The sequence below is a fragment of the Lepidochelys olivacea genome (assembly GCF_965140295.1).
Source record: "Lepidochelys olivacea isolate rLepOli2 genome assembly, chromosome: 1".
NCBI classification, from domain to species: domain Eukaryota; kingdom Metazoa; phylum Chordata; order Testudines; family Cheloniidae; genus Lepidochelys; species Lepidochelys olivacea.
The window spans coordinates 243,880,890-243,893,618 of NC_140411.1; the positions used below are offsets into that span (position 1 = coordinate 243,880,890).

At 44.3% G+C, this 12,729-nt stretch overlaps 1 protein-coding gene across 3 annotated transcripts in view; it reads right to left on the bottom strand.

Moving 5' to 3' along the window:
* Positions 1-12,729, bottom strand: part of LOC311523963 (serine/threonine-protein kinase WNK1-like) — a 171,532-nt gene that overhangs the window by 99,968 nt on the left and 58,835 nt on the right. For all 3 annotated transcript variants that reach the window (XM_084634576.1, XM_084634575.1, XM_084634577.1), the window contains exons 2-3: positions 12,043-12,215; positions 1,111-1,331 (exon numbers count right to left, since the gene is read on the bottom strand). In XM_084634576.1, the coding sequence (XP_084490702.1) occupies positions 1,111-1,331; positions 12,043-12,215 (394 nt within the window). The remainder of the gene's footprint in view (positions 1-1,110; positions 1,332-12,042; positions 12,216-12,729) is intronic.

A 12,729-nucleotide genomic window follows, 5' to 3' on the forward strand; every position in this document is an offset into this window, starting at 1 on the left:
GAAGAGATAGCACTGTATGATCAGGGCTCCTCCAAGTCAGAGATGCAAGAATTTAAGCAGTGAATTATTTCCTGCAAACTAACCAGATTTAAGACTGTTTGAAGATCAGTCAACCTAGCTTCCCTAATCCTTCCCCAAAACCCATAATCCGGAAGTCAATTATATCCAATTAGCCATAGGCTAACAATTGTTAGCAAGAACACAAAGTGATATGATTGAAGCTCTAAGCAGAAAACTAACATGGTATGGGCATGTTTTGTAAGGAAATTTTATATATTGCCATTGTATATTTTTCCACTTCTATCAATGTTTAAATACTACCCTGGTCAGGAAGCAGGAAACATTTTAATAGTGACAGCATGCAAAACATCTGCAAACTTATGTCAACAGTGTATTCAGGAGAACAGGTATAGGACCATTCAGCAATATAAGTTTGCTGTATTTTAATAAACTATATTGACACTAAATCAGTGTTAGCAGCACATTGAAAAGGACCACCTTGCTCCCTTGTTAGTCTGAATATAATGCAGACTATAAGAACAAAAGTTGATAAAACCAATTTTCCTGGATAATCCAATGGTGTCAGTTTCAAACTAGCTCAAACTAAAATAGGGTACTCTACAATGTTAGATTGACAACCTAGCAGATTTGGGTATGTGGCTAGATGCTAAAATAGGTATCAAGATATATTATTGATAGAAAGGGAGAGGTATGTCACCAAAACTACTTTGTGTGCACCCATCAAACAAACTGGCAATAAATACAATTTCAGATTTAAATCAGTTTAATACCCCATAATCCAGCTACAGTGGTTTTATCAACAGTGTTCAACTAAGCCCTGGGGGGCAACATAATAAGCCTATATTCCCAAAATGCTTCCACAGATTGTAACCAAATACTAGGAGCACAGATACCAAAACCCTGCAACAAAAGATATTTAATCAGTACAGCAGAATGAGCCCCACAACTCAGAAGCAAAACCAGTATCACTTTTCTGAGCTCAGATCAGGTACTTTAAGAAGAGTACTTGAGTGAAATTTCTGCTGGGAGGGTCAAGTTTCCAAGTAAGTAGACTGGGTCTACCAGCCTCCAAAAACAATATAGGCTTACCTATCACACTCTTGGCAAAGGAAGCTCGTTTCAGGGTTGCCAGACCCAGGTCTCCTATCTTGACTGATCCAGTGGGGCCAGTGATGAAAATGTTGTCACATTTTAGGTCCCGGTGGATAATGGGAGGAGTGCGTGTGTGCAGAAACTGCAAGCCCTTCAATATCTGACGGCACCAACTTCTTAGTACTTTGATTTTCATCACTTTAAACCTTTTCAAATACCTGAGAAAAAGAACAGAGTAAAAAAGGGAACATATTTCAGGTTCATTTGCTATGTTTTCACCATTAATTCTATTAACATATAAAAACAACTAATGTACAGAACTGAATCTAGTAATCTAGAGAGTATACTACAATTTATACGTGGCCTACTTATTACATTGAATGGTCCACTTTCAGTGTACTGAATGCTCTGGAACAGTACCGTTCCATGACAGAGTGTCAGCGCTCCCTATTGGCTGCAGAGCTATAAGCTATGGAAGCAGCAAGCAGGTTTTTGGAGATAGGCAGGACAGGAATGGTGACTCTGGCTCTGCAGATCCACTGATCATTCCCCTCCTTGGCAAGGGTGGACAGCAACAGCTGTGACTCAAATAGATTTCATGCTGTCTTTTAGACAGCTACATTAGTTTGGTCCTGCTGACAGGCAGGACTGCAGTTCTTTAAAACTTTCAGAAGAGGAAAGACACTAGTTAGACTTCAAGAATTCATAAATAGCTAGTTCTGTCCTCTACCAAATCTCAGCTTTGCCTTCTACTTTAAGTCTGCCTACACGCCCCAATGTGACCAGAGTCTTTAAGCAAGTTGCCAAGCTAACCTCCATATAAAGTACATATTTTTAGTGAGCCTAAGAGCTGGCTTAGCCTATCTAGTTACTTTACATTTTGCTGTTTAATTTTGTTTACTACCCAGGAGGTAACTGCTGAATGTTCTGATGGATAAAATGGAACTCCAATTCTATAGTTGTAAAAATTGCTGATTTGACACAATATGACTTCAAATGCAGATAGCTGAAGGTTTCACTTTTTTTTATTCAGGTTCTAAAACCCTTTATTTCCAATTATTCCTTATTAAAATTGATATCTTCCATGCTGCACCACTGGCTCAGCAAAGCTATTCTCCCCCGCCCCCTGCCCACCATTCATTTTTCCTCTAATGTAGTGTTTAAGTAGCTAGTTCTGACCACTATCTTATATAAATATGCCTTTTCCTGGACACAGCAGAGGAAAAGAACACTGGAGAATGTCAAATTCTGAATGAATAGAAGTTTTGTTGGGCAGTGAGTGACAGCTATGAAGTCACCACAGCAACCACTCAGCTATTGAAATATTAATCCAAGCAACTCAGCCAGGGACCTAGGGTACAGTTCAAACTTGCCTCAACTTGACTAATCAAGTTAGCTGCTCTCAAAGGTCTCTCAAGAGATGTAGGAAAGGATTTGATCACTTAAAACCCAACTGAAAACACCATCTGGACTCATTACAGAACACTGGAAAGATGGAGGGACCTTTTAGTCCCAAGGATGCACTCTACTGAGTGGACAGTACAAATTCAACAAATCCAAACCACCTTTCAGAGAAGACATGGCACAGTCTCAAGTTTCTTGACACTCTATTGCTGGTCTCTGACATGGGTTTCAAAAAGGTCTAAATACAAGAGTCAGGCCAGAGATGGAACTTTTGTTTCCAGGCTTGTTAACAGGCTTCATCTGTGTCCACTTCTATACAGGTTTTTATACCAACCTCATCACCATTGTCTCTGAACACCAACAAGTAGTGCATTAAGTAATATGACTAACATCTGTCATGCATGGGTTGGTGTTCTCATCTTCTCCCTAGGAGGAGAATTGTGTATGCAGTGTAAGGTTTTCTTAGTTTTAAAAACGTACACGTGGCTGTGTGTTTAGAGAAAGAAAGGTTGAAGAAATGTGCTTTGCACATGCAGAGGAAGGTGGTGACATTTGTGATGGTTCCTAGTTTATTCCAGTCTTGGACCAATCCTTAAGAAAGCTGTCTCCTGCACCACTCCAAGACAGTTGTCCTAATTCCTAAGACCAGCACCGAGGTCAGTACTATGTGATGCTACAAGACTGGGATTATCATGTTTACCCCAGACCACCAATGTGAGTGCTGGTTTCTGTGTATACACTTCATTAGAAGAACTGGTCTTGATTAAATCATTTGGACCAGTGCTTGCATAAGCTCAGACATTAATTCCCATTACTACAATTCCTCTGGTTCAAAGAAAGTCCTTGAAATCAAGCTCCTAGTGATAATCCTGCTGTAAAACAGCTCTGTAAAAGCAATCAGGAGCCACATCCAGAGGGAAATCAGAGCACAATTTAATGAGAGAACAAGGGCAGAAAGAAAGCAAGTCCAGGAAGAAAGAATGAAAGAGGCTCTGGTTCATATCAGCTACCACTCATGATTTTGGCCAAAATACTTTTTGCTACTGACACAGTCATTCATCTCTTTAATGCCTGTTCCAAGGGTCAAATGGTAGTTGCACTCTAGTTCAGCTTTTGGGATCTCCAATTACATTCTTGATTCTCAAATATGCTGGTCTATTGCCAGCTCCTCACTCCTAAAGGAACTGGGCTCATATCATCCTGCATCCCTGCAAGATTGATGTAAGGTTTCCAAAAACACTGTCCTAAGTTACCAATCACGTCACTTTTAAACCTCACACAGATAACATTTTAAAAGGAAAAAGAAAACGTTACTCTAGTCCATTTCTAATGGAGACAATGCATCTTAAAACATTAGTTACCAGGCAAATACCTGCTATCCTAACAGTAATTACATTGTTTCGGACATCAGCAGCAAATCCGAACAAATGGAAAGTCAGATTTGCAAACTGTGCATTGTTAAGTATTCGTTTAAAAGACTACCTGCAAGGGGGGGGGGGGGGAATGGTCTTAATCCCTTTATGGTGTATGAAGGACCTGAAAAGGTTATTTTCTCCTCACTGCTTGATTTTTATACTAGAAAGTCAGATAGTCTAGCCTGGAAAAATGACGACTGTAGAAACTAGAGAACTATCACCACAAGAGATGAATGAAAGCTGAACAACTGAAAGGAGAAGGGATTTTAGTCAGACTGTTTAGAACTTGGTTTGTTTTTGTTGGCACTATCATTCCTGGAAAACGGTCATATTTGTAAAAACTGGGCATCCTCTCCTTCAACTAAAGTGTGAGTCTGCTACACTGAGACTCCCTCAACAAGGCCAAAATGGACATCCCCAATATTTTGAAAGTAAAACCCAAGCAGAAAAAGCCACACAACTGTATTAGACCTTTTCACAGAATACTGCACCCCATATTCTTCAGTGATATTATAATATAATTATGACAATCAATGTATTTTATGCAAGATAAATCATGTGAGGTATCATTGAAAAGGTTATGATTTACTGAATATGATTATCCTATTTGTATCATGGAACTTTTTGAATCTGAAGTTCGGAGTATTAGGCATATTTTGTTTAGTTGCTAGGTAAGCTCCTTTGATCTGTTTACTATCCCTTATAATCACCTAAAAATCTATTTTTTGTAGTTAATAAACTTGTTTTTGCTTTGTCTAAAACCAGTGTGTGGGAGTCGTAACTCGGGGCAGAAAGCTGTTGTGTATTCCTCTTCACATTGAGGAAGGGGGAAAATTTAATGAGCTTACACTGTATAGTTCCCTGTGCAGCGCAAGACCGTATAATTTTGGGTTTACACTCCAAAGGGGATGCGTTCCTGAGTAGCTGGGAAGTTCCTAGCTGGAGTCTTCCCATGCAGGGAAGATCACAGCGTCTGCATGTAACTGCAGCTGGGTGTGTCCCTACTTGTATGTGGTCTGGGCAGCTTGTCACAGCAGTACAATGTAAAGGGAGCCCAGGCTGGTGGGTCAGGGGGGCTCAGTGATACCCCAGTTCCAGGTGGCACCCTGGGGGGAACCCGTCACAGTCATTTTTTATTTTTAACAGTTAAATTTTGTTTAAAGAGAACCAGCAGGAAGTCTCGTCTTTGACATAAAAGTGCAATCCTTCCTCTGAGCTACGTGAGCCCCATTCAGTTAACGGAGAAAGAGAACACCATTTCTAAACATAGTTTTGAAAACTGAATATCTTTGTCTTATAAATGGCTCAGCCAACTCAACGCTGCATCTCTCTTTTAAAAAAACAGCAATGAACATTTCATTGGCTTTAAGAAGCAGTTCTTAGATGAACATTAGTTTTTAAAAAGCCACATTAAGTATCCTGACCTGTTAGATAATTTAAATTAAACCTAAAATAGTTTTAAACCTGAATTATATTTATGCTCTTTACACTTCTCTAATCTTTCACAATGAAAATAGACCAGATAATTTAGTTTTGTTTGCAGCCCATTTGAATGCATGTGAACACTGCAGGTCTTATTTAATAAACTACTTATTTAGAATTTATTTAGTAAAACTATTTCTTTAGAATGTTATAGGCTTGCTTTACAAAACAAAACTAACAGACAAATTTGACCGTCCCTTTCAAATTCTGCCAAAGATATGGAAACATGTTTTATTTTAGTTACAGACAACCCTGACGTTCATTAGGACTTGGACAGGCAGATTCCTTAGCAGGATTAGAGCCTAAAAAGTAACATGAAATTAAAGCCATAAGAGTCTACAAACACAGTTATTCTCTTGTTGTATTAGAAACTTTAAGGAAAAAAAAATCAAAATAGGTTGTGATGACCGCTTCCCAATCCCTCTCAAAAAAGCCAGAGTACAGCCCTACAATAAAGCGGACTTTCCCACATTCAGATAAAGGAAATGAGCAGAAGGCTATGAAGTCCACTAGGCAACTTGCTATAGCAATTTAATGTGGAAGACACTCAGACACTACCGTCATGGGTAGCAGCATAAAGTTGTGAGACTGGTAAGTCTCCCTCATGGCTAGGGACCTACCAATTTCATGACTGTGAAAAACATGTCAAGGACTGCAAATAAGCCCTTCCCATCAAATCTGATCTTCCCGAAATCAGCCGGCCTGGGGAGGCACAGGACTTGTCCTTCCCCTGCACAGCTGTTATCGGAGGAAGACCAGACCCACCTCCACAGGCAGTGCAGAAGTGAGGATGTACCACCCTCACTTCTGCATTGCAGCAGCCCCAGAGCTGGACTCCGGGCTTCCACCCTCTGTGGCTCTTGCTGTGGGTCAGGTCGCCGGGTGGGGGGCTTCTGCCCCCCGCAGCTCCTGCAAGTGCTCAGGGCACTGGGCTCAGGACACCCAGGCTGAGGCCTGCTGCAGCCCCAGGCTACTGCTTCTCCCACACACCCCTGCAGCTCCTGCCAGGGCTACAGACCTGCCAGGGCTCAGGGCTGCCACCCCCAGCAGCTCCAGCCCCCACAGCTCCTGCCCAGCTCAGGGCCGTCTCCACCACCAAGGCTTGGGATGCCCAAACTTCAGGGTTGCTGCCACCACCGCCCGCCCCGTCACAGCTCCTGCCCAGGCTCAGGGCGCTGGAGATCCGGGGCTTCCACTCCCTCCCCACATGCCTTGTGCCCAGGCTCCAGCCGGGACTCAGGGCTTCCACACCTGCAGCTCCTGCCCAAGCTCAGGGACCTGTGCTGTGAGCTGCCATGCCCCACAGCTCCACCCCATCCCCCCTCCACCGCTCCTGCCCAGATTTGGGGTTGCTGCCACCCCCATGGCGCCAGCTGGGACTTGAGGTGCTCAGGCTGAGGGCTGCTACCCCACCACGGTTTCTGCCCGGCTCCAGGCTTCTGCCCCTCCTGCTGGCTCCTGCCAGAGCTTGGGGTTTCAGCCCCCATGGCTCCACTCAGAGCACCTGAGCTTCGGGCTTCAGCCCCTGCAGCTCTTGCTGGGGTTTGGAGCTTCCACCCCCATGGCTCCTGCCAGGGCTGGGCACCCATTTTTCAAATTGTCTGGGGCCCCTGGGCACAGGCCCCATGTGTTAATCCACCACTAGCCCTGACTAGCAATTAGGATCCCTGGTTAGGGTGCTCCCAGCAGCAATGGGGAGATCAGGCCTACCTCCACCTCCGGGAGCCTCTTCCAGCTCCAGGAAACTTCGCAGCGGCTGCTTTCACAACTGGGCTCTGAAGCATGAATTTGGTAAGGCCCTACTCATGGAGTTTAGCTAAATGACAGTCCAAACCAAAAGGGTCATCAGGATTACCCCCCGGCCCTCCGGCCGCAGGAGCCCTGAGCCTCCCTCCCCAGCCCAGAGGAGCTCTGGGCTGGCTGAAGCCCCGAGCCCCTTCAACCCCAACACCTGACCAGAAGAGCCCCAGGCCAGCTGCAGCCCAGTGCCCCCCCCAAGCAGAGGAGCCCCGGCACAACTGGCCAAAGCAGAGGAGCCCCAGCATGACTGGCCAAAGCCCTGAGCCGAGTCTCCCCTGCCCGGAGGAGCCCTAGCTGAGCTGGCTGAAGCCCTGAGCTGAGCCAAGCCTCCCATGCCTGGAGGAGCCTGGGGCTGGCTGCAGCGGTGCCTCCCCTCCCCAGACCCAACCTGCCCACTAGCCAGGGGAAAAGCATCTGCATAAGATGTTTTTGATATGCCCCATGCAGGTTTCAAGGCTGCTGAGGAGGCGGTATGTGCCTCCTCAGCCGCTCCAGAACCTGCATAGGGCATAATAAAGCAAAAACTTCACCACCAAACCCCACAACCAGGGGTCCAGTGGCCACAGCAGCACCAGGAGAGGCAGTGCCTCCCCTGGCTTATTGTACCTGCCACCCATGAATTGAGGTAAGCCAGGACTGAGTTATCTTCCCATTAGGCAATGCGGAAGCTCAGTCCATTTAAGTTTCCAAATCTGATCCAGTAAAATGATGATTAAGATGTTTCACCTAAAAGTTTTCTATTCCTTCTGTCCAGAGAGTCAACTATGTGAATGAACTTTTAGAGGAAAGCAGTTACACAGCCTGGGGCACATGGTGCGGTGGCAGATAGGCTCCCACTTCAGGAACTAGTGTGCTTGTCCTGTTGTACTGTCCTGGGCTCAGACTCATCTGATCCCCAGTGGGAACAGAAGGTTAATGGGAAGACTCATGGGCTGGAGAGATTCTGGGGCAGAAAACTGTTGTCAAACCCGAACAAATGATGAAAGGATGTGTAACCACCCAGAAGGGAGATCTGGTTTCAAAAACGTGTAAGATACAAAATAGAGAGGCAGAAATATTGGCATCACTAGCAATCAGCATAGCCTACCAACTAGGATGTGTGTAACCTGGAACAAGACAAACAAGAACGGTTCAGACTTATACAGTGTAAAAAAATTTGTTACCTTTTCTTGAGTCTGCAGATTGGAAAGATGTTAATTGACCCATTCAGCATAATGGATTATGTCTGCAACCTAAATTATCTTTAAGTGTCATTGTTAACTATTTACTTGTTTTAGTATAAACATCCAGTCCTTTCCTGCCTCTCACAATTCCTCAAGTGCCAAAACCCTTCCATCCATCTGAAAAAACTTCCAACAACTCAACCTAACACTAAAACTTTATTCCCAAATGCCAATTGCAAAAACAAATAGAATGCACCAAATTCTCTCCTAACACACTTGAAACATGGGTGCATATCCAGAGCTTTATGTCAAGACTTCAACTGTATTTCTCACAAGAAAGGCTCTGCAGAGCCATTCATTTATTAGAGACACCACTTTAATATAATACTGAATTAAGTTTAAGTATTTTAGGAGTTTTTTTAATTAAAAATGCAAATATTTATGTACTAACAATGGATTGTATGTAATTCCATGAGGGAGACCACAACCTTCCAGGAACTAAGAACAGCAGGAGATAGTTAAGCAAATTCACTCAGGTTGTATCACCTCCTCCGAGCTACCACCTGGAAAGAGTCTCGCATATAGATTAATCGAACTAGATTATCCAGGGATCAACAGAAAGAAGGGACTTTCAGTTAAACAGCCTGAGTTAAAAAGGACTCTCAGCCTTCCCTCTGATCCAGCAGACAGATAGAACCTAGGGAGCCCCAATCCTTAGGGAAGGTTGGAAGGTCTTTGGCCCACTGCAACCCCATTAGCAGAGTCGTCCCTAGCCATTTTGGTGCCCTACGCAGCCCCACCGTAGGGGAGGGTGGGCAGCTGGCCCCAGGCCTTCCTGGGGGGCAGGAGCAGGTTGTGGGGCAGGGGAGGAAAAGTGCCTCCCCCAGCACGGGACAGCTGAGCAGTTTGGGGCCGGGTTGCTCCACTTCCTGCCACCCAGTGAGTGGAGGGCAGGCCCGACCCCACACTCACAGGGCGGCAGGAAGTGGACCGACCCGGCCCCAGCCCATTCCACTCTGCTTTGCTCCCTTGGCTCCTAGCCTTGGCGGGGGGGGAACCAGCCCTCAGCACTCACCCATGGCATGACTGGAAGCCGGCGGAGTGGAGCGAGCTGGGGCCAGATCGCTCCACTTCCTGCTGCCTGGTGAACACAGGGCAGGCCACACCCCTGCCGCAGTCCTCAGAGGAAGGGGTGGAGTGGGGGGAGGGGCCATGGGGAAGAGCTGGAGCAGCACGCAGATGCGTACTTGGCATATGGGTAAGGACGGCCCTGCCCATAAGACTTAGGTGTGTGTTTGAGCTGAAGATGTGATCAACTTGTGTCCAAATGAAAAACTGGGGGGGAGAGGCAGGATTTGAAGGACTAATCACCACCCTGGGCCCTTCTTGGAGTGAGGGGGTGATGTCTGGTAAGCTTATTAACATGTGTAGATTCTTTTACTGTTTTTGAAGTGTTTTCGCTGTAATGCTTTTACCTTGAGAAAAAATGTGATTGTTCATAAAAGCAGTTTGGTAATTTAAAACTCTGGGCATGTATACTATGTACCACCTTGGAGCAGAGAAGCAAAGCACTCTTATACTGGGGAATGAGACAGCGAAGGTAGGGAAGTGTTCAGCCTGGAAATAGCACAGTCCAGAGGGGGAGAAAGCCATGTCTCCACCCATGAAAAGGGACAGTTTAGGGGCCGGGAGCAGGTGCCCTTGCTGTACCACAGCAGGGAAATACAGGTGCAACTGCCCTGAACTGTGACAACCACCTCAAATCTTTCCAACAGGCCAACAACTAGTCTACATTAAGGATCTATAACAATAAACCTAGAGCATAGCCTTGTTTGAAGGCTGAACCACCAGAGGTGGGGGGGGGAGGAGAGAAGAGAGACGGGGGTAGATGAGAGAGACAACCCTTTCCTGAACAGTTCCTTGGCATGGCACAGGTAGAAAAGCATTCATGATTGTAACATTTCAGAGAAACAGATGCAGCACAAGGGATAAGCACTTCCCCTACGAACATAATCTAGAATTCTCATTGAAAAAAGGTATTTTTCCTGCTCTGTGTTGATTTGTGGCCATCAGTAAACCTCACAAAAACAAGCACGTCAGGGTATTTTGACTGAATGGATTATGAACTTGTTTACACAGACTGTTTCCAGCTCTATTTATTCACTAGAATTCAAGTCCTGTTAAAGACTTAAAAGGACAATTAAATGAATTACTTAATCTCTTCTTCATTACCCACTCACCCCCCCCCCAAAAAAAAGCCACACACACACACCACAATTTTAAAGATTTCCAGTTCCAAATGGGCAAAAACTGTGCACATGTTCAATGAACACCCAATTATGTCTAGCCTAAACCGAGGGAAGTTGCAAAGCTGCACTGAAGTATAATGTCCTCTGTAAGTTTGTAGTCACCACTAGAGGGCTTCCTTGCAACTCAATTTCCTAATGCTCACTTCAGCTCAGGCTTAAAACAGATTTACAGTTTCACAGAGAGCTCAATTACAGTCTGGAAGTTCAGACACTTACTTTCAGAAATGACTTTAGAAATTCCCCATAAATTTTCCATTAAATAAAAAGCTTTTCAAATAACTTTTCTTACTTCTAGGCATTATTTGTATTGCGGTAGCACCCAGAGACCCCAATCAAATATCAGGGCCTGACTATGCTAGGCACTGTACAAAAGAAGCAGTCCCTGCCCCAAATTACTGCTCAAGTTCAATGCTATTAGCCCCATAATTAGAGTAATGGGCCATCCTTTGAGGTAGTGAGATTGATAAATTGTCTCAAACTACTTTCTAGTATACACAGGCAGAAAAAATTGTTTTTATTGTCTTGTTTTTAATTTCAAGGATTGAGGATACAAGCAGTGATCATATTAGTCTCTCTGTATCTCCCCCACCCCCAGCTTACACAGAGCTCTTCTACAGGGCTAGGAAACTCAAAGAGTTCTGTTCAAGCTCAAAAGTTTGTCTTTCGCCAACAGAAGTTGGTCCAATAAAAGATATTACCTCACCCACCTTGTCTCTAATATCCTGGGACAAAGATGGCTGTAACACCACTACATTTTAAGTGTAAGACGGGGGCGGGGGAGATACAACGAGACTAATAGGTTTCAGAGTAGCAGCCATGTTAGTCTGTATCCGCAAAAAGAACAGGAGTACTTGTGGCACCTTAGAGACTAACAAATTTATTAGTGCATAAGCTTTTGTGGGCTGAAGTCCACTACATCGGATGCATAGAATGGAACATATACATATACACACACACACAGAAGTTGGAAGTTTCCATACAAACTGTAAGAAGCTAATTAGTTAAGATGAGCTATTATCAGCAGGAGAAAAGACACTAATAGGATCACTGCTTGTATCCTCAATCCTTGAAATTAAATATAACTTTCTGCCTGTGTATACTAGAAAGTGGTATGAGACAATTTATCAATCTCACTACCTCAAAGGATGGCCAATTACTCTAATTATGGGGCTAATAGCATCCAACTTGAGCAGTAATTTTAGGATTACAGAGAAAGCTTTAGTTTGCCTCCCTTCCAGCAATGGGTCTTTGGCCTTAGATATTATGAAAAGAAACACTGGTTTCCATTTTATTTCAACTTTCTGATCTCATGGCTAATCATTATCACACACCCCTCTTGTGCTTGAGCTCACTTACGTTTTCAACGTTCCAGATGTCATAAGTTCCGTCACGAGAACAATACATTTCTTTCCCTTCACTGTAGACTCCCAGGAATCATAGAACCGAACAATATTAGGATGCTGGAGCCCTTTCAGCATTTCAGCTTCCTCTTTAAATCTCTGTCGCTCTGACTTTGACAGCTTCCGATCCTAGCAAAAAAAATAAAAAGGTTATATATAAAAACCTATACGAAAATAGTCCACTTTAAACATGGGAAGGGCAGCAAGCTGAAAACGTGACAGGACTCTTGCACGTTAGTAAGATTCTGAAGTCCACTCAGATTTATTCTCTTACAAGCAATTCACTCCACCCAATTGTCATTCAACTGCATATTTCGTGTTGTTTTTTTTTTAAAAAAATGCACTATATAACTGCAGATGCATTCTATTACTTCAGCTTTTTAGCGGATTTAGTAGTTTATGCCATACAATTGCTCTCTAGAGAGTCATTATTCCTAGGGCTTGTCTACACTTACAGCACTATGGCAGCGCAGCTGCACCAATGACGCTGTGCTGCTGTAACACATAGCGAAGACACTACCTATGCCAAAAGGAGAGCTTTTCCTGTCAGCACAGGTACTCCACCTCCCTAAGAGTCAGTAGCTATGTCAATGGGAGAAGTCCTCCTGTCGACAGAGTTATCTACACCAGGGGTTAGGTCGGT